Raw genomic sequence first — 22,488 nt, 5'->3', positions numbered from 1 at the left:
ATCAGAGAGATGAGCCAGGCATGGTGGCTCATGACTATAATACCAGCACTTTGGGAGACTGAGGTAGTCAGATCACTTGAGCCTAGGAGTTAGAGACCAGCCTGGCCAACATGGTGAAACCCTCTCTCACTAAAAAATTAGCCAGGCATGGCAGCACATGCCTGTAATTCCAGCTACTTGAGTAGCTGAGGCACAAGAAAAACTTGAATCCAAGAAGTGGAGGTTGCAGTAAGCCAAGATATAGTCAGAGGGGGAAAAAAAACCAAACAAAAACAAAAAACAGAATGAAAGGAATGAAGAGAGCCTGAAAGAGATACACACACACACACACACACACACACACACACATATACCTTGAACAAACAAATCTAAAATTCACTGGTGTTCAAGAGAGAATTGAGAAAGAGCAAAGAGTAGAATGCCTATTTAAAGAAATAATAATGATGGAAAACCTAGAGAAAATGTTAATATCCAGGTACAAGAGGTCACAGAACACCAAATATATTCATCCCAAATAAGACAACCCAAATGATAAAATAATCAAACTCTCAAAAGTCAAGGACAAAGAGAATCCTAAAAGCAGCAAGAGAAAAGAAGCAAATAACATATAAAGCAGGTCCAATTCATCTGGCAACAGACCTCTCAATAAAAACCATATAGATCAGGAGGGAGTGGAACAAGAGATTCAAAGTGTTGAGGGGAAAAGAGCTGCAAACTGAGAATACTATACCTAGCAAAACTTTCCTTCAAACGTGAAGGAGAGAAAAAGTCTTTTCCAGACAAACAAAAGCTAAGGAAATGCATCATTACTAGACCCATATAATAAGAAATGTTAAAAGAGAGCTCTTAAATCTGAAAGGAGAGAATGCTAACATGCAAAAGACAAACAAACAAACTTGAAGGTATGAAACTCACTGGTAAATGTAAGTACTTAAATTCAGAATACTCTAATACTATAAATGTGATGTGTAATCTACTCATATCTCTAACATAAAGACTATAAGACATATTTATTAGCCTGGCGTGGTGGCAGGCACCTGAAGTCCCAGCTACTCAGGAGGCTGAGGCAGGAAAATGGTGTTAACCCAGGAGGCGGAGCTTGCAGTGAGCCAAGATGGAGCCACTGCACTCCAGCCTGGGCGACAGAGTGAGACTCCATCTCAAAAAAAAAAAAAAAAGAAAAAGAAAAAGATACATTTATAAAAATGGTAACTACAGAAACCTTTAAAGAAATAGACAACATAAGAAGGTGTAAACAGAGACATGAAAAAATCAAAATGTCAGGGAATGAAGTTAAAGTATAGAGTGTTTTAGTTTTTCCATTGTTTGTTACTTTTCTTCCCTCTATGGTCAAAACTAAGTAGTTATCTGTTTAAAATAATGTGTTATAGCTATAAGATATTTTATAAGCCTCATGATAATCATAAATTTAAAACCTATAATATATATATTAAAAATATAAAGCAATGAATTAAAATATACTACCAGAAAAAATTACTTAATCAAAAAGGAAGAAAGAGAGAGAGCACTTACTAAACCACCAGATAACAAGTAACAAAATGGTAGTTGTAAGTCTTTATCAGTAATAGTATTGAATGTAAATGTCCCAAATTCTCCAATTAAAACACACAAATGGATTTAAAAAACAAGACCTACAGGAGTTCAAGAACAGCGTGGAAAACATGGTGAAACCCTGACTGTACTAGAAATACAAAAATTAGCCGGGTGTACAGGCAGGTGCCTGTAATTCCCAGCTACTTGGGAGGCTGAGGCAGAAGAACCGCTTGAACCTGGGAGGTGGAGGTTGCAGTGAACTGAGATCAAGCCACTGTACTCCAGCCTGGGTGACAGAGCAAAACTCTGCCTGAAAAAAAAAATAAAAATAATAAAAAAAGACCTAACTATATGCTGCTAACTAGAAACTCACTTCACCTATAAAGTCATACTAGATTAAAAGTAAAGGGATGGAAGAAGATATTCCAGATAAATAAAAACCAAAAAGGAGCAGGAGTAGCTATGTTTATATCAGATAAGACAGATTTCAAGTCAAAGATTGTAAAAAAAGACAAAAAATGTTATTCTATAATAATAAAGGGGTCAATTCAGCAAGAAGACATAACAATTATAAATATATATTCACCCAACACTGGACCATCCAAATATACAAAACAAAAATTCATAGATATACAGAGAGATATAGACTGCAATACAATACTAGTACGAGTCTTCAACATTCCATTCTCAGTAATGGCCAGATCATCCAAACAGAAAATCAACAATTAAGCACTGAAGTTAAACTACACTCTAGACTGCTTGGACCTCATTGACATTTGCAGAACATTCCATCCAACTGCTGCAGAATACAAATTCTTCTCATCATCACATGAAACATTCTCCAGGATAAACAATACATTAGGCCACAAAGCAAGTGTCAATAAATTCATAAATGTTGAAATCATATGAAGTATATTTTATTCCACAATGGAATAAAACTAGAAATCAATAACAGAATGAACTTTTGGAAACTATATAAACACATGGAAAATAAATAACATGCCCCTGAACAATCAATGGGTCAATAAAGATATTAAAAAGAAAAATTTTAAACTTCTTAAAAAAATACACAACATACTAAAATCTATGACATACAGCAACATATTGCTAAGAAAAATGTTTATAGCAATAAACACCTACAACAAAAATGTAGAAACATTTCCAAAAAAAAAAAAAAAGAAAATGCCTAATGAGGTACTTCTCAAAGCTGGGAAAGCAAAAACAAGCCAAACCTAAAATTGGTAGAAGAAAAGAAATAATAGAGATCAGAGCAGAAATAAATGAAGTTGAAACTAAAATAAATACAAAAGACAAACAAATCTTTAGGTAGACCAACTAAAAAGAGAGAAGACCCAAATAAAATCAGAAATGTAAAAGGAGACATAACAATTGATACCACAGAAGTACAAAGGATCATTAGAGACTATTGTAAACAACTATATGCCAACAAATTGGAAAACCTAAAAGAAAGAAAGAAATTCCTGGAGACATACAACTTACCAGGATTGAAGCATGAAGAAATAGAAAACAAGAATAGACCTATAATGAATAATGCCATTGAAGTAATAATAAAAAATCTCCCATCAAAGAAAACCGCACAATATAAGGAGACCCCCACCTCTGCAAAAAAAAAAAAAAAAAAAAAAAAGAAAGAAAAGAAAAAAAATTAAAAATTAGCCAGATGTGGTGGTGTGTACCTGTGGTCTCAGCTATTTGGAAGGCTGAGGTAAGAGGATTGCTTGAGCCAGGAGGTCAAGTAAGCAGTGGGCTGGGATTGCACCACCACACTCCAGTCTAGGCAACAGAGCAAGATCCTGTAAAAGAAAAAAAGGAAGGAAGAAGAAAAGAAAAAGAAAGAAGAAGAAAAAGAGAAGAAAAGCCAGTACCTGATGATTTCACTGCTGAATTATACCAGATATTTTTTAAAGAGGAATGAATACCAAGTCTACTCAAATTATTTCAATTAACTACAGAGGAGGAAATACTTCCAAACTCATTCTATGAGGTTAGTATTACCCTGATATCAAAATCAGACTATGAAACAACAAAAAAAGAAAACTACATGCCAATATTCCTACTAAACATAAATGAAGAGCTCAACAAAATACTAGCAAACCAAATACAACAACATATTGAAAAGATCATTCACCATGATTACATGGAATTCATCCCAGGGATGCCAGAATGATATAACATATGCAAATCAATAAATATGATATGTCATATTAACAGAATCAAGGACAAAAACCATATGATCAATTCAATAGATGCTGAAAAAGCATTTGATAAAATTCAACATTCCTTTATGACAAAAACTCTCAACAAACTGGGTGTAGAAGGAACACACCTCAAAATAATAAGGGACATACATTACAAACCCACAACAAAATCATACTATGGAAGTAAAAATTGAAAGTCTTTCCTCTAACTTCTGAAACAAAACAAGGACACCCACTTTCACCACTTTTATTCAACATAGTACTGGATGTCCTAGCGAGAGCAATTAAGCAAGAAAAAGAAACAAAGGGCATCCAAACTGGAAAGGAAGAAGTCAAAATATCCTTTTTGCAGATGACATATTATACTTAGAAAACCCTAAAGACTCCACCAAAAACATAAAAATCAGTGACATTTGTATATGTCAATAATGAACAAACTGAAAAAATACAAAAAGAAATCCCATTTATGGATTCGAAGAATAAATATTGCTAAAATGTGTTCACAGATTGGAAGAATAAATACTGCTAAAATGCCAACACTATTCAAAGTAATCTATAGATTCAATACAATCCCTATCAAAGTAACACAGACATTCTTCACAGAAGTGGAAAAAAATCCTAAAATTTATATGGAACCACAAAATACTTCAAATAGTCAAAGCAACCCTGAACCAAAAGAAAGACCTGGAAACATCATACTATCTGACTTCAAAATATACTATAAAGCCATAGTAACCAAAACAGCAGAGTCCTGGAATAAAAACAGACACATTGAAAAATGGAACATAATAGAGAACCCAGAAATAAGTCCAAGCATTTACAGTCAACTCATTTTCAACAAGACACCAAGAAGACAGTCTCTTCAATAAATAGTGCTGGGAAAAATAGATAACTATATACAGAAGAATGAAGGCAGACTCATATTTCTTACCAAATATAAAAATCTAATCTAAAAGAATTAAAGACTTAAATGTAAGACCTGAAACTATGAAACTACTTGAAGAAAACATTGGAAAATGCTTTAGGATATTAATGTGGGCAAAGACATTTTGGGTAAAACCTCAAAAGTGCAGGCAACAAAAGCAAAAATAGACATAAAATTACATTATGTTAAAAAGCTTCTGCATAGCAAAAAAACTTAACAAAGTGAAGAGACAGCCTACAGAAGGGGAGGAAATATTTTCAAGCTCTCCTTCCAACAACCAAATAAGCAAAATAATAACAAACAAATAATAACCAAAACATCTAAGGAACTCAACTCAATAGCAAAAAATCCCACCAAATAAACCCAATTAAAAAATTGGCAAAACATCTGAATAGACATTTCTCAAAAGAAGACATACAAATAACCAACAGGTGGTGGGAATGCAAATCAGTTCAACCTTATGGAGATTTCTCAAAGAACTAAAAGAACTATATAAATATACACATATATAACACCTGTACCCAGTTCATCACAGCACTATTCAGAATAGCAAAGTTATGAAACCAACTTAAACACCCATCAATAGTTGACTGCATAAAGAAAACCACGGAACACTATATAGCCATAAACAAGAATGAAATCATGTCCTTCACAGCAACATAGATGGAGTTGGAGGCCATTATCCTAAATGAACTAACTCAGAAACAGAAAACCAAATACTGCATGTTCTCACTTGTAAGTGAGAGCTAAACAGTGGGTACACAGATGGAAATAACTGTCACTGGGGACAAAAAGGGGAAAGGTGGGAGGTGGCAAGGTTTAAAAACTACCTATTGGGTACAATGCTAACTATTTGGCTATTGGGTACACTAGGAGCCCAACTCCCATCAGTATGCAATATACCTATGTAACAAGCAAGCACATGTACCCCCTCAATCTAAAATAAAGTAAAATAAAAATAAACAAAAAATAGGCAATGTGGGTATATTATTGTAACTACATCATAGTTGTTGTGAAAAGGGGCCCTTAAGAAGAAGAACTGAGTTCATTGCTCCACTGGAAAAAAACCTAGGGAAGTTTCTTGGGGGAAGTTCACATCTGAGCTAGGTAAAAATGTTAAATAAAAATTATATGGATGAGGTAGATGGAGGAAGAGGAATGAAATTCTTAGCAGAGGGAACAACATAAGTGAAATAAAAGAGGTTAAAAAACAAAACAAACATATAGCCAACAGGTATATGAAAAAATGTTCAACATCATCAGTCATTAAAGAAATACATATTAAAACCACAATGAGATATCATCTCACCTAGTTAAAATGGCTTTTATCCAAAAGGCAGACAATTAACAAATGCTGGTGAGGATAGAGAAAGGGGAATGTGCATACACTGTTGATGGGAATGTAAATTAGTATTGCCACTATGAAAAATAGTATGGAGGGTCCTCAAAAAACTAAAAATAGCACTATCATATGATCCAGCAGTCCTATTGCTGGGCATCTATCCAAAAGAAAGAAAATAAGTATATCAAAGAGATGTTTATATTCCCACATTTGCTGCAGCACTATTCACAATAGCCAAGATATGGATCAAGCTAAGTGTCCATCAACAGATGAATGGATAAAGAAAATGTGGTACATATACACAATGGAATATTATTCAGCCAAAAAAGAAATGAAATCCTTGCAACTGTAGCAACATGGATAAAGAATCACTATGCTAAATGAAATAAACCAGGCACAGAAAGACAAATACCACATGTTCTCACTTATATGCCTGAGCTAAAAGAGTTGATCTCATGGAGATGAAGAGCTCATTGATGGTTACTAGAGGTTAGGAAAGGTTTGGAGGAGGAAAGAGATGAATAGAGGTCAGTTAATGAGTACAAAAATACAGTTAGATTGAAGAAATAAAGTCTACTGTACGATAGTTCAGTAGGGTGACTATAGTTAATATTTGTTGTATAGTTCAAAATAGCTAGAAGGTAAGAATTGGGATGTTTCCAACACGAACTAAAGATAAATGTTTGGGGTGATGGCTATCCCAACTACCCTGATTTGATCATTACACATTGCATGCAAGTATCAAAATATCACATGTACCCCCAAAATATGTACAACTATTAAGTATCAATTAAAAAAAGAAAAAAATCACAATTAGCCTGTAAAATATTCAACTAAAATCAGAATATATTAATTTGCAGTGGATAAAATTAGCTTGTTTTGAATACTTTTCAAACTTCATTAGAAGAACCAAAGCCTACTAGAAGGCTAGTGGAGAGGTGGCCCATAAATGAAATGTGGTAAGAAGAACTCTAAAGAGTTAGGTAATAAGAGCTTCTTCAGAGTACAGCACAGTTAAAATTTCTGACGAAGAGATTCAAATAGATAATTAGGCAAGTGAGGTCATAGACAGTAGAGGAACTTAAAGGAGAGAGGAATTAAAAATGGAAGACAGGTTAAGAAAGAGTGATGGACATAGAAAATTGTTATTAAGGAAATATCACACTGCACCTAGGTCAGTTTACTGAACACATTGCATTTTCAAAACACTATAAAGCAGCTGGGTGTGGTTGCTCACACCTGTAATCCCAGCACTTTGGGAGGCCGAGGTTGGTGGATCACCTGAGGTTAGGAGTTTGAGACCAACCTGGCCAACATGGCGAAATCCCCCATCTCTATGAAAACTACAAAAAAAATTAGCTGGATGTGATGGTGGGCACTTGTAATCCCAGCTACTCAGGAGACTGAGACAGGAGAATCGCTTAAACCCAGGAGGCAGAGGTTGCAGTGAGCTGAGATCGTGCCATTGCACTCCAGCCTGGGTGACAAGAGCAAAACTCCATCTCAAACAAACAAACAAAACCCAAAAACCAAAAACACTTATATAAAGCAACCAACTACAATTTTCCAAATTTCGAGTCAACAGATGTGAGTTTAGTGTTGAACCTACTGCTTCCTAACAAATCACTTAACCTCTGTGAACCTGTAAAATTAAGAGTAGAAGTAACCCATTTTTAATCTTTTACTATAAAGACCTGACTACTTCATGAAGAGTTATGAGGCTTACATATGAGTAGAAAAGCTTTGAAAACTATAAAAAATATATAATTATACAAATATTGTGCAGAGTGATTTTCGTTTTCAATGTCCACTTAAAATAGATTTATTTTCTCATCATAAAGTTAGTATAGCAACAATTATTTTAGAAACTGGACTGTTTAACTTTTATCTCCTAGCTTGTTAGCTGATTTGCTGTGAGGATTATAATAGACCAAACCAAAAGAGTTTTAAGAAGTAACAATAATTTTCTTTGTTTAGAAATTAGGTTTTAATTTTTAATATTTTAATTATTATATTAATTATTATATATTTAGATCAAAGGTCATAATAAAAATCTACACTAAAAGTATTTTTTTAATTTGAAGAACAAATAAGAACAAAGTTTCTTACCAAAATTTGCCTCGTAATTTGAGTTGTGATTTCCTTGGCATCCAAGACAATTGATGGTGGAAGTGATGACACCTCTGCAGCTTTTAATCCTAGAATTGTTTGTTTTAAATTGACTTCAATATTATTACTGCTGGCATTTTTATGCTTGTTTTAACTAGTATTAATCTTTTATTCACAGATTTAAACTTCCCTTCTAGAGGCATTTCCGAACTACTCAATAATTCTCAGAATTAAGCTTTCTAAAATTCTGGATGACAACTTACCAATTATTAGATTTAATTACTTATCCAAGATACATAAGGCAAATTAGAACATCAGTTACCTCTCAATATAGCTCAGATATCAGGAACAAAAGAAGTAGTTAGAAAATAATAATACTGAAATTCCAATTGCAAATATAGTTGGTTAACAGAATTTCAAAAGGCATATGAGTTTTCCAGGGGAAGATAATAGCTAGTCACAGAGATAACACTACAGCTAAACATTCACCCACCTAAATCAATGAGACAGGAATTTCTCAGAAGATATAACAGTAGGTGAGTAATTTATATGAAAATTCAAAGTATTAATTATAATTCTCATGTTTTCAGAGCTTAATTTTATTGTATAAATGCCATACAGGCTTTCTACTGTATGCCAGTAGCTTACTGTATTTAATGCTTTAGAGATAGAAGCAACATCAAAATTTATTGAGACGTTAGTAATTGCTAAGCACTGTGCCACACAGCTCATATTTGATAATTCATTGAATCTTTGCAACTCTACATATATTAAAAATTATTCCCATGTCATAGATTATGAAATTGAGACTTATAAATTTTAAACATCTGATACAAATAAGTTATCCAGTTGATTTCCCATTTCAAATAGCAAAACAAAGATGGTTTTTTTCCCTCAAAGGGTCATATCCATAGCTAAAATAATTTTTGAAACTTATATGTACAGACCAATTGAAAATTCTCTGAATCTGTGAGAGTTATTGATTCAAATAGAAAGTATCTAACCAGGTTTAAGAATATCTAGCTGGGCATGGTGGTGCATGCCTGTAGTCCCAGCTACTCAGGAGGCTGAGGCAGAAGAATCACTTGAGCCCAGTGGGTGGAGGTTGCAGCGAGCAGAGATAGCACCACTGCATTCCAGCCTGGGCGACAGAGCGAGACTCTGTCTCAAAAAAAAATATATATATATATGGTTTAGTAATACATACCCTTTTAAGATTTTAGATTTAATTTTCAAGTACCCAGAACCTGAAGAAAACAGAGGAAGGACCCTGCTACTGAAAGATTGTGTAGAAAATATATAATTTTCAATTCATTATATAACTTGCAAATATAAGCTAAATTACATTTTCTAAGGAAACTAATACTTCTAGGGTTTTCAGTTGTCACTGTATTTTTACATAGTTACTGGCTCATAAAAATTTAAAAAGATTTATATATCTATATCTAGATATAGATATAATGAATTTGACATAGAAAATACAATCTAAGAGAATATAAGCACTCTAAAGAATGAGAAAATTTGCTTAGATTGACAGCCAAGTAAAGAAGAGATGAAAGTTTGTCTTAGGAGAATATATAATATTTGAATGTACAGGTATAATTTCTATATGCAGTACCATAATTTTTCTCTTCTGTGAGTCCCTTAGAAAGTTTGTAGGTATACAAAATTGCTTCTTTATTTCTTGAGGTATTCTTTACATGTTGAACTTCAAAATGCATGTTTTCTACATTAAGATAGAGGGCATCAATATGGCACAGTTCCAGGAAATGTGTAGCAAACAATGTAAATGCCTGGAATATATAACAGATGGTGAATATTAGTACTTTAAAAATTAACTGGAAAATTCTATTTTAACTATGTGAACATAAAATTTTAGTTTAATTTTCTAAGTAGCTTGGCAGAGATGTAGGAATAAAACTAATAATTTGGAGGCTAATATCATCAATCTATTTTAAAATGTTTTGAGAGTTTATATTAAATGAAGACGATATGTTTATTATGTTTGTACACAGACATGTGTGCCACATTATGGGAAAGAGAACAAAACTGAAAATAAAATTCTAAGAAATACATCTGAAGATATTGAAAAGATGAAGTTTACCAGAAACAAAGCTATGAATTGAGGCAATCATTTATTAGGAAGGTAACTCACATGCAAAAAAATAATATTTTCCTCAATTTTTAAAAAACTTCACTATAAAAGTTGCCTCCCTAGTTGTAAGTAGGTTTTGGCAGTGGAATCAAGAGATTGTTTTAGGTATGTGAAATTCCAAAAGTTTCTAGTTTTTAGATTTCATTGTGTTTAGTACTGGTAGAGGAAAAAGAAAGATTGGGAGCACCGATTAAGATAACGGCTCTCAAACATTAGTAATCCCTTAGAGAGCCTGTTAAAGATGCAAATTCTTGGTACATATCCCCTGAAAAATTCTCAATCAATAGTTCTAATGTGGGACCCCAGGAAATGACATTTTCCATAAGTACTTTATGTGATTTTGATGAAAGTGGTTCAAGTGATTTACAGCTAGCACAAGATTTCCAGCCCAGAATTTACTAAGGCAGATAGAGATCTGAATAACTGGTTATGTTTTAAGACATTATCAGTGACCAATTAGGTAGGTAGTCAGTGGAAATTTAAATATTAAGACAGTAAAAATAATTGATTGGCAAAATGGCTATCAACTATGGAAGGTGAAAAGCAAGGGAAGGAATAATTTTGTATATGACATAAAAATGAAAATTCTTAAATATCTACTCAACAAATCAAAAGGAGTATAAAACAATACCAAATTTATAAAGCTACAGGAAAATAGAACATAGCAAGCTATTTAAAAGGTAGAGACTATATTCAATAACAATAATGTCCTTAAAAGTTATGTGCCAAACCAATCTATTAGAGTAACTTTTTAAACTCTACTTCAGGGTAATTCAATTTAGCAAATAATTATTCAGACCCTATACATTGCAAGGATTGTGCTAGGCACTAAGGATACTGTGTTAGAAGATAATAATTAAATTTAAAAGTAAGTAGCAATATTATATTTTTATTAAATTATTTACATTAGAAAATAATATTGTAAAGTAATACTAAAAGCACTATTTTAAACTATTGTAGAATACTTTGAAAACGATACTGTATGCTTGAACATGGGAGGCAGAAGCTGCAGTGAGCTGAGATCACGCCACTGCACCCCAGCCTGGGCAACAAGAGTAAAACTCCATCTCAAAAAAAAAAAAAAGAAAAAAAGAAAACAGATACTGTATTAGATGGGGTTCTCCAGAGAAAGAGACCAATAGGATATGTGTGTGTGTGTGTGTGTGTGTGTGTGTGGTATGTGTGTAAAGAGATTTATTATAAGGAATTGGCTCATGCAATTATGGAGGCTGGCAAGATCAAAAATCTGCAGTCAGCAAGCTGGAGACCCAAGAGAGTTGATGGTATAACTCCAGTCCAAATGCCCGCAAGCTCTAGACTCAGAAAGAGCCAATGTTGCAGTTTGAGTCTGAAGCCTGGAAAGAACCAGTATTTCAGACTGAAGGCAGTCAGTTCTCTCTTATTCTTAGAAGGATCAGTCATTTTCTTCCATTCAGGCTTTCAATTTATTGGATGGGACCCATCCACCCTAGGGAAGGCAATATGCTTAATTCAGTCTACCAATCTCATCCAGAAACACCCCTACAGATAAACCCAGAATGTTTGACCAAATGTCTGGGCACCCCATGACCTTGCCAAGTTGACACATAAAACTATCCATCACAAATCCACCGTTTGAAAACTTGGCATCCATAGGTATCTCCTTATACCACACTTAATCTACAAATGAAGACAATAATTAGATCATACTTCCCTCTAATATGATACAACTGTCCTCAGTATAACTGAGAAAGCACTAATCCCTTTTCCAGAAAAGGAGGTAACGTCCTTGAGTGATGTTCGGTCTTCTTGATATCTCATAACTTGAATACTATAATGTGAAATTGGCAATACTTAAATAATATGATGTGAAGTCAATGCATCTTATGTTACATTATAAGAGAATAAGAGAAGAAAGAAAATATTTGTTCAATATATGTGTATATATACACCAAAACATCACACAAAATAAGGTGGAAATAATCATGACAATTACAGACAGTCCTTATTTCTGTAACTGGTAAGAGAGTTGTAGTTGGTAATTACAACTACCTTTTCCTTTTACTACCTCTTCTGTATTTCCTTTGCCTTCAACAAGCCCTAGCTAGTCAGAGCTCTTTAACTAGTGGGGTAAATCAAATCTTCATTCCTGAAAGGTCTTGGCCATTCATAGTCCTGCCTGGATTGGGTTGTAGTTTTCCACTGACCTTTAACACAGAGCGTGACAGAACTGAGATACCCTAAGGAATCTTCTGTATTCCAGACATATTCTTTCTTTATTGCATTGTGGAGTAGTAGTCCAATTTCCCTTTGCTAATCAGGATCAATCACTTCAGCCAGCACAGTAACTCCCTTCTTTGCCAGCTGATTTAGAGGCATAAGACAGTCAAAGTGGGTGGGCAGGAGTCTTAACTTCCAGGTCAAAAAGTTATTGCTATGTCTCTTCGTGGAAGCATACTCCTTTTGGAATTAAGACCTCTATGTTATCAGAGCAAGGTTATAGAAACTGGAAGCAGATATTTTGCCCTTGAGTTACTAGGGGTAATGGTGAGTGATGCTACTTCCATTTCCAATTCTTGATTCCTGGACCCATGAATCCTGGCAATGGGAGAAACAGCATCATATATTGGAAGCTGATTCAAAGCATATACAGCCTTCTGGAAAACCTTTCCCTAGTCCTGAAAGGTACTGCCACTTAGTTGGTGTTGTAATTGAGTCCTTAAAAGACTAGTCCACCAGTCTATCAAACCAACTACTTCAAGATGGTTGTTGAACACAGTCAAAACAGTGAATTCCACGAGCACAGGCCCTTTGCAGCACTGCATTTGCTGTGAAGTAAGCTCCTTGGTCAGAAGAAATGCTGTGTGGAATACCATAATGGCAGATAAGATATTCTTTAAGTCCATGGATGTTAGTTTTGGCAGAAGCATTACACATACAGAAGGCAAACTGATGTCCAGAATAAGTGGCTATTCCAATATGAATATAATGGAGGTGGTCTAGTGTAATCAACCTGCTACCAGGGAATGGTGCCATAATAGGGACTCAACGTTGGTTTCTGCTGCCAGCAGACTGGGCACGCAGTAATGGCTACATCCAGGTCAGTCTTGGTGACTGCAGGCTCCTGTTGCTGATCTCATGCATGAAACCTCAACCTAGAACTTTTAAGCTTATTCAGATCAAGTCTGAATTTAGTAGCACTCCTATCCAATGCCATAGGTCTGTGTAAGTCAGATTATTCTGATTGCTGCTTTAACTCTGCTTCCCATTACAGTAACTTATCCACCTTGTCTTTGGTGGCTGAGTGTCACAACTTGGCCCCTACCACCCTGGGATCCAATTATTCCTATTGCATTTGGGTTTTCCAATTAAGTGCCTGCAGTGAAGGCCTTACGGTGGGCCATAAGGTCTGTCCTACATAGAAGAGTGATAACAGAGTTCTTCAAGGCTGCCAGGGCTCCTCTCACAAACTTATTTCTCATACTCATGGTAAAGGGTATGTCATCTGGACTCTCCCAGGATGGGTAAGTGATCTTAAATGACAAACCCACTCTAACATTCCAACCTCCCTAAGCTTTGAATCCCTTCCTCTACATTAAACCAAGGCAACTCATTCATGGTGGGCCACCTTTTGATCTGTTTTTCAGCCAATCAGTCAAACTGTTAGATCCCTTTCCAGCTCTTTGAGTTGCAACATTAAATGCATACCTGGCTTAGTAAGCCCATATCAATAACTTCGGCCTAATCCAACCCTTATCCCAGAGCCTTAGAATACATTCCCATGCATGTTTCCTGGATTTCTGTCTGTATAAAGTAGAAAATTCAAGTAGTTCTTTCAGAGTATAATGTACTTCTGTATAGTCACATTTTTACCTCACCTTTAGAGATCTAGTTATAGGTCTAGAAGCAAAGAAATGTGGTGGAAGTGGGTCTTGAGGAGACTCAGCATTGCTTGGGATGCCATTACAGTTTCCTCAGGTAATGCTAGGTTAATCCCTTCAGATGGAGTGAAGTGGTTTCTTCTACTGGCAAAGATGATTCATCAGAATTTAGGGCCTAAATGTCCCCAGCTTCATCAGTGTCTCCCTACACATTCCTATTCCAACTGGTAGTCTCCCATTCCTTCTCAACTAATGCCCTCACTTTAACAGTAGATACCCTATAAAGTTGGGAATTCAACCTGTGTTGTAATTCTGGGACAGGATGAGATTCTGAGTTTGATTTTCAGCAATCTCAACCTGGTGACTATAGGAGATAAAAATTTCCTTCAGGGCACATTTAGGTGCTTTTAAGTCATTTATGCAGCAATGAGCTGGCAATTTGGTGCTTTTTTGTTATTTAAAATTTTTTAGTTAAAAAGATAAGTAACACACATGCTTCTAAGTTAACACATTAAATAATGCATTAAATAGCAGCAAGGCTAATTAAGTCCTGCTTTTGGAAGCAGTGAGGAGGTGATGCACATTTCCTGGTGTCTACAGCCACTGTCACAGAACTAGTTAGGGAAAGCACCGTTACTGCTAACCCTGGTGTGCTTCCTTGCCTGCATTCACCTGGGAGAAAAGGCTCAATTTTGAGTAGAGGTTAGTGACCATAAAGAGGCTTTTTTTCCCATCTAAGTTGAGGCTCCTGAACTCAAGTTTTCAGATTCATGCAGCCCTGGGGATACATGGATCCCAGGTTAAGAAACCCTGCCCTTCTTACAGTCCCCCTGCTGTGATCTAGGGACACATGTGATGCCTGGTTCTTCCAGGTAGTGACAGGCAGGCCCTCACCAGGTATGTGATGGGCGGTGCCTGGAAGTCCCTCAGGTGGGAGCCTAAGCTGGCAATTTGAATCCTTGAGTTCATCCTTTGCTTTCCCAATTTTGTCTAATGACACTAGGAGCAACCAGCCAATTTCATTATGTTCATTAGTTTGCCAAAAATGTTTAGAAGTATCATATATACAATCACCTGGATCTCTGCTGCTTACAAGCAGTTGATTAAGAGTATATGATAGTGATATTTTACTTACCACTATTGTCAGATCATATCAGAACCAAGATTTGTATTAAGGTTCTCCAGAGAAAGAGAACCAATAGAGAGGGGGGCAGGGCAGGCGAGAGAGAAAGAGAGAGAGAGAGAGAGAGAGAGAGAGAAACTGGCTCACGTGATTTATGAAGGCTAACAAGTACCAAGGTCTAAAATGGACTAGCTATAGGTCCAGGAGAGCCAATGGTACAACTCCAGTCCAAAGCTGGCAGGTTCCAGACCCAGAAAAAGCCAATGTTTCAGTTTGAGTCTGAAGGTAGTAAAGAAGGCTGCCTTCCATATTGCAGGCAGCCAGGAAGGAGGAATTTCCTCTGACTCTTTGGAAGGCTTTTTGTTCTATTCAGGCTTGCATTTATTGAGTGGAACCCACCCATATTAGGGAGGGCAATCTGCTTTACTCAGTCTACCAATTCTAATCTCATCCAGAAACACCCTCACAGACTCAGCCAGAACAATGTTTGACCAAACATCTGGGCACTCTGTGGCCCAGTCAAACTGACATGTAAAATTAATCATCAGAGGCACTAATTAGCTTTTAATCTTAAGTAAGACATGCACCTTATTTATATGAGAAATTGTAACTGACACATTCAAAATTACAAAGACTAATGTTATTTATTAACATTACTTTTGATTTATCACATACCCTTAAGTATAAAATAGATTTTTCTCATTCTATATAATAAATCATTATGAGCCGGGCATGATGGCTCAGCCTGCAATCACAGCACTTTGAGAGGCTGAAGTGAGTGGATCACTTGAGTCCAGGAATTCAAGACCAGCCTGGGTAACATGGTGAAACCCCGTCACTGCTAAAATACAAAAATTAGCTAAGCGTGGTGGTGCATGGCTATAGTCCCAGCTACTCAGGAGGCTGAGGCAGGAGGATCGCTTGAGCCTGAAAGGTGGAAGTTGCAGTGAGTCAAGATTGTGCCACTGCACTCCAGCATGGGCAACAAAGTGAGACCCTATCTCAAAAAATAAATAAATAAAATAAAAATAAATAAATCATCATGGACTTTCATTTAAGGTAAATAACTTCATCTTAGGGATATTTTAAGGTATCTTAAATAAGAAAAAGTATTTTTATTTAAGTTTTGTTCATATCTGTATATATTGTGAGCGATCATTTAAAAAGATATTTTGTAAATTAATTTAATAGAGTAAAAATCCATGTTCTACATAGTTGATATGTGAAAAACTACTTTCTTTAAAGGAATAAAATTTTAGGTAGGTAAAATAGATTTTCTGTAAAGTTACCTGAGTTGCCTAGTGCTTTCCTTCCTGTTGTAACATCATAGTCAACATTATTGCACATGGAGACAATTACTGAAAGACCTTCATATTTTGCTACTTAACTTGATGAAATTAAAGCCAACTGACTAATTTCACATTATTTGAATTTCTCAATTTCATCTTTTCCTTATCTATATCATGGCTATCAAACTAATGATTCCCACTTTCATTGGAAATGAAGGAACAAAAATATAAACGCTATGATATGTGTTTACTATCTAAATTGTTTTAAAAGCTACTTGTGGGTGTCCGTAAAATTCAATAATAATAAAAGGATACATAAAAGGACTCAAAGTTAACATACTTAAAATAAAAGAATACCTTTAAGCTCAGTAGATATTCACAAACAGCATAACAAATGCCAATACCTTCTTCTGTATTAGTACCTCTGCCAAGTTCATCAATTAGTATGAGCGATTTGTCATTAGCATTATGTAGAATATATGCTATCTGAAATATATAATTTTAATATTTATTCATTGTAACCAAACAGCTGTCAATATCACAGGAAAAAATGAGGAGAAACGCAGTCTCTTTATAAGTTCATCTGAAATGTATCTTTATAGAGACGTCCTGCTGAGCAGAAAATAATACATTGTTTTCCTTTCTAAAAATCTCATGACTAATAATTCCAGAATAGCTGATGTATACATACACATATGCATATGTATATGAGACAACATAGAGTAAATAATGATTATCTAAAATATTGATGCTTTAGATACAGTGAAAAAAAGCAATAAATTAAATGTTTAAACTAAGCACAAAGAAGGTCATTTTCTTCTCCACAAATGACTAATCAATTACTGCTATAAAATATCCAAAACCATCTCTCAAATTTATTTAAGTATTACTCTATGTCCTGTAAAGATGAAGTAAAGAAAAATTTAAGAAAAAACACCTAAGTCTTGATTCTTGGTTTAACAAATCAGTTTAAATCCATGACCAATGGAGACCAAGACTCAAATTGACAGAAGTGCTCTTTTCCACTGAAGATTATTAACCTCTTTCTCAAAAATAGAATTTTACCTTTCTTATATTATGACACAATAGTAACTTTGATGGACATTTTACCTTTCTATGACACTAAGCTTTTTGAGGGCTAGGACGATTTAAAAATATACCTTAAGTGCCTGATATATTGCTACAATCTGTTATAGATATTCAATACACAATAAATAATTACATAAATTGTGGGACAAATGATAACTTTAGTCACCACCTATCTACTTGAAGAAAATTATCCAACTAAACAGTGATCCTAAATTCTTAATACAGATATCCCAAGAGTTACACTTAATTCCTTTAGTTCTAAAGGCTACTTGATGTTTGCTCAATCAGAAATAGGTGATACTTTGGTACAGGAAGTGAAATTTCTATAAGGACAAAAAATAAGATGATTTTTGGAAGCCTTCTAACACAGTAATCTTTTGTTTTAAAATCGAGCCTATGAAGAACAATAAATACTATGCAAAATGGTACTGAACCAGTTATCATTTCCTGAAGCCTTTTACTTATTCCCTATAAAAACATTTAGGCACGCTTTTATTACTTAATAACACTAGCTCTTTCTTTTAAAATTGTATTTTCAATAAAACATTGTCTTCCATTTCCACTTAAATTGGAAATTAGGAGGCTGTCTCTGACTGCCCTCTGGCTCTTAGAAAAGGGTATAGGCACATTTGCATATTTTAGTATAAAAATATTTTATGTAATAACTGACCATTAGTGATATAATTTAATGTTTTTAACATAAGAAAAGTTTTGTTTGGGTACCTCTTTCATTTCTTTCATAAATGTTGATGAATTTGTTTCGATATCATCATCAGTACTGAGTCTTGTAAAAATTTGTTTAGCAATTCTAAAGGAAGAATATTCTGCTGGAACATATGATCCTGTAAAATATAAGGTCAAGATAAATTGAAATGTGTTTATAAAATATAAGTACTAATTACATTTTGCACTTCTCAGATTATTTACAAGGATTATATGGTAGAAAGAACACTAGATATGGCCTTAGAAGACATGACCCCAGCCCTATCCCTTATTATACAAGCTTAAACAGCACTTAAACTTTCCCAGTTCTAGCCGGGAGTGGTGGCGGGAAACTATGGTCCCAGCTACTCCGGAGGCTGAGGCAGGAGAATGGCGTGAACCAGGAGGCGGAGCTTGCAGTGAGCCGAGATCGCACCACTGCACTCCAGCCTAAGCGACAGAGCAAAACTATGTCTCAAAAAACAAAACAAAACAAAACAAAAAACAGTTGCCCTACCTAATGTACAAAGTTATCTGGAAGTTCAAATAAGACAGTAAATATTCAAGTACATAACAAAGAGACTGTTATAAACTCAATAAAATTTTTAAATAACTTACTTGAATGATAAAGAACATTTAAAATATTAAAATGTGAAGGGAATGCTTATAAAGCTTATGAATATGCCAGTTATACTGATCTATTCATTCTACATGGTATGCATTGAAACATCACTATGTATCTCTTAAATGTGTGCAATTATTATGTCAAAAATAAAATAAATTTAAAAAAGAAATATGAAAATCTGAAGCAAATGCCTATAAAGCTGAAGTTAATAAAATCATTATAAAAAGATATAAAGAAATATCTGTGATTACAAACATGCAGAAACATTCAGAAGCAAAATAAAAGCAAAACATTTAATAAAAAGAAAAAGAAAGTGAATTTTCACCCACAAGACTGTTTCTGCCCAAGAAGCTATTGAGCTAACTCATCTAAAATATTTGTTTCTTAAAAACAAATAATCTGATTAATGCACCCGTCTCAATATAGAATAAAATCTAAAAGGCATTCTAACATTATAAGAAGATAAAACATACAAGTAGTTGAATGGGAAACGTACCACATATACAGAATTCTGTAGAGATAAAATTGTGAAATAGTAGGCGCAAAAAAAAACAAAGCCAGATTACTCCAAGATTGAAAACAAAAATAAGGATAAAGAATAGGGCTTAACTCTGAGGAATAAGGAGTAGCAAGAAAAGAGAACAAAAGTTAGGTTAGTACTAATGAAAATAAAAGTAATAATCATAACAGTCGTAATTATAATAACTGCACCTGTACCATTTGACATACTAGGTCTTTTATATCCACTCTTCCTAATTTTCAAAATAACCCAATAAATTGCGTATTATTTTTCTCATTTTACAAATGAAAAGTGGAGGCTCAGGACCCAGTGTGAGTGTATATATATATACTGGGTAGCATATATAAGGTATTATATATATATATAATATATATAAGGTATTATATATATAATATATATAATGTATATTATATATATTTATATTACATATGGAAGGTATTTTATATATATATACCTTATATATATACAGACATAGCATATATTATTAAGCGGTATGTTTGTATTTTCTCTGCTCTCTTAACCTCCATCAAAAAGTTTCTCAACCTTTCTTATCTAGATTATTACAGAAGCCTCCTGGCTGGTATTTTTGCTTCCAGTCTAGCTCTCATCTATGCACCAGCTAGAATGATCTATCTAAAAATTAAATCTGATCATACTATTCTCTTACTAAATGTCTTCAATAGCTCCCGACAGATTACTGGATAAAGCTCAATCTTCTCAGGTAAATACCTAAAACCCTCCATGACCTAATTACTGCCCATCTCTCCAACTTTATACCTTGCTACTCCTTACAGTTACTCTTTGCTCTATGAAGCAAAGGAAGTGCAAAGCCTCTGGACTACTTTTTTGTAGTTCCTTGGGCACATCATAGTATTTTTTTTTTTCTTCTGAGTTTTAGAACATGCTCTTACCTCTGCCTGGGAAGTCTCCTTCTTTTTCATACTTTCCCCTCAAATCCATAGCATTTTATTTTTATTACCTCAGTCCTTATAAAAATTATTAGAAGTAGGTGTTACCATAGTTTTTATTTGCAGATAGGAAAACCAAGGCTTAATGAGGTTAAGCAATTTGCCTAAGATTACACAGCTAGTAACTTGACAAGCTAGATCTACCTTCCAAGTCTATGGTCCTAACTTCCATGCCTTTCAAGTCCCACTCATGTCTTATGGTCAGACTATATGAGATATTATATATGTTTCAGGTGTTTCAGAGGTTTAAGATGGTCAGTGACAAGAGAAGTATCATTATCTTTAAGTATTTGAAGAGCTAATATTGGGAATAAATACTAGATTATTCTGTAGTATATAGAAGAATAAGGATAAATGAGTTGAAATTATAGAAATTGGGTTTCAGTTCAGTGTAATGAATACTCTAATTAAATTAGGGCTGTCCAGCAATTGGACAGCGTGCTTTTTTATAGAACAGAGTTCCTCATAGCTATTCAAATAGAAGTATTATGTCTTACATGAAGCAGTCAGTATTCTTATAAGGGGAGGGAAATTAGCTAAAATGTCCTTTTATTTCCAATAAACCTACAAAATCAATAAAATATTTACTCTTCATTAACTCATGCATCTCTGATTGTCCCAGTACTAAGGGTGAATTTATACTGTATCACCAATATTATTATTGCTTTGTTCTCCTTACAAATCATTACATTAGACCAAAGTTTCTCACCCATGACACTACTAGTAACTTGGGCTCCATAAATCTTTCTTGTGTGTGTGTGTATGGTGGGGTGAGGAAGGCTGGGGAGTGTGGAGAGGGAGAGCTGTTCTGTGCATTGTAGGATGTTTAACACCATTCCTGGACTCTACACTCCCTTCAGTTGTGACAACCAAAAATGTTTCCAGATATTGCCAAATGCTGGGAGTTGGGAGATAAGGGATCAAAACCACCCCTGCTTGAGAACCAGTTCATTTTGGCCAAGTATCTCATCTCTGATTCATACAGTTCTCAAGGAAATCCAGTTTTCAGAGATAGGAGTTAAGCTGTGCATCCATATTAAGAAATAGGTGACAATATTGGCTCAGTGACAGCCATTTAGATAAATATATGCACATGTGTATGTATAATATATCAACTACTATAGTCAAGTTATTGGTACCCCTCAAGTTAAGGGAAATGTTTCTCTGCTCAATATTATATTTAATAATTTTGGAAAAAACTCACATGGGTTATTAAAGGCAACAGCTTAACCTACTCATTTCACTTTTTCTCACAAGGTTTGTTTTTGAACCAGAAATAATTGCATGATTCAGTTTAGTAATAATTGATGAAACTTTAATAGTTATAGTAAGAATGGTCCCACTTTTGTAGTATCCCAAAAACATTTTAGTGCAATGCAATTGAAATTGGATGAAGTTTAATGAATATTGAATAGTACAGTTATAGTCTACACAACAGACACACTGTAATATTTTTAGGTAACAGAATCTGCTCCAAACTGTTCTCGGGTTAATTAGGCACATGGACCCAAAAAAATTAGGCACAAAGCATTCTGAAAAGAGTGTCAAACTGATCATTATAAATAAAGCTATAACTTACCAATCTGGGCCATAATCTGACAAAGAGCAATCTGTTTTAAATATGTGGATTTTCCACTCATGTTTGGTCCAGTTATGATCAAAAAATTACTCCCTTCTGTAATATAGGTATTGTTGGCAATAGGTTTTTCCGCAGATATTTTTTCAAGAATAGGATGCCATCCCTGTTTGATTGCTAAAGTATCAGTAAATTCAGGTCGAACTTAAGAAAAAAAAAATAGAATAGTTTTTAAAGATTAATATATTTGCGTCCAAAGATTTTGTAGTGTGTATGTACTCTCTATATCTTAGTGATTTTCACACTGGTCAATTTGGAATAATAACATTAAGGTATTATATTATCCCAAATCCCCACCCAAATTCTTCTAAATTATAATAGACACACTTTAATCACTATCACAACTTTTATTCACTTTCTAGAGAACTCTAG

At 34.4% G+C, this 22,488-nt stretch overlaps 1 protein-coding gene across 1 annotated transcript in view; it reads right to left on the bottom strand.

Moving 5' to 3' along the window:
* Nucleotides 1-22,488, bottom strand: part of MSH4 (mutS homolog 4) — a 121,178-nt gene that overhangs the window by 5,279 nt on the left and 93,411 nt on the right. The window contains exons 15-19 of the mRNA XM_017962610.3: nt 22,060-22,260; nt 18,389-18,507; nt 16,934-17,062; nt 9,768-9,942; nt 8,150-8,238 (exon numbers count right to left, since the gene is read on the bottom strand). Of these exons, the coding sequence (XP_017818099.2) occupies nt 8,150-8,238; nt 9,768-9,942; nt 16,934-17,062; nt 18,389-18,507; nt 22,060-22,260 (713 nt within the window). The remainder of the gene's footprint in view (nt 1-8,149; nt 8,239-9,767; nt 9,943-16,933; nt 17,063-18,388; nt 18,508-22,059; nt 22,261-22,488) is intronic.

This window comes from Papio anubis, chromosome 1 (genome assembly GCF_008728515.1).
Source record: "Papio anubis isolate 15944 chromosome 1, Panubis1.0, whole genome shotgun sequence".
In the NCBI taxonomy this organism is placed as follows: domain Eukaryota; kingdom Metazoa; phylum Chordata; class Mammalia; order Primates; family Cercopithecidae; genus Papio; species Papio anubis.
Note: the sequence above shows the minus strand (reverse complement) of the source record. Positions and strands in the feature narration are given on the sequence as shown.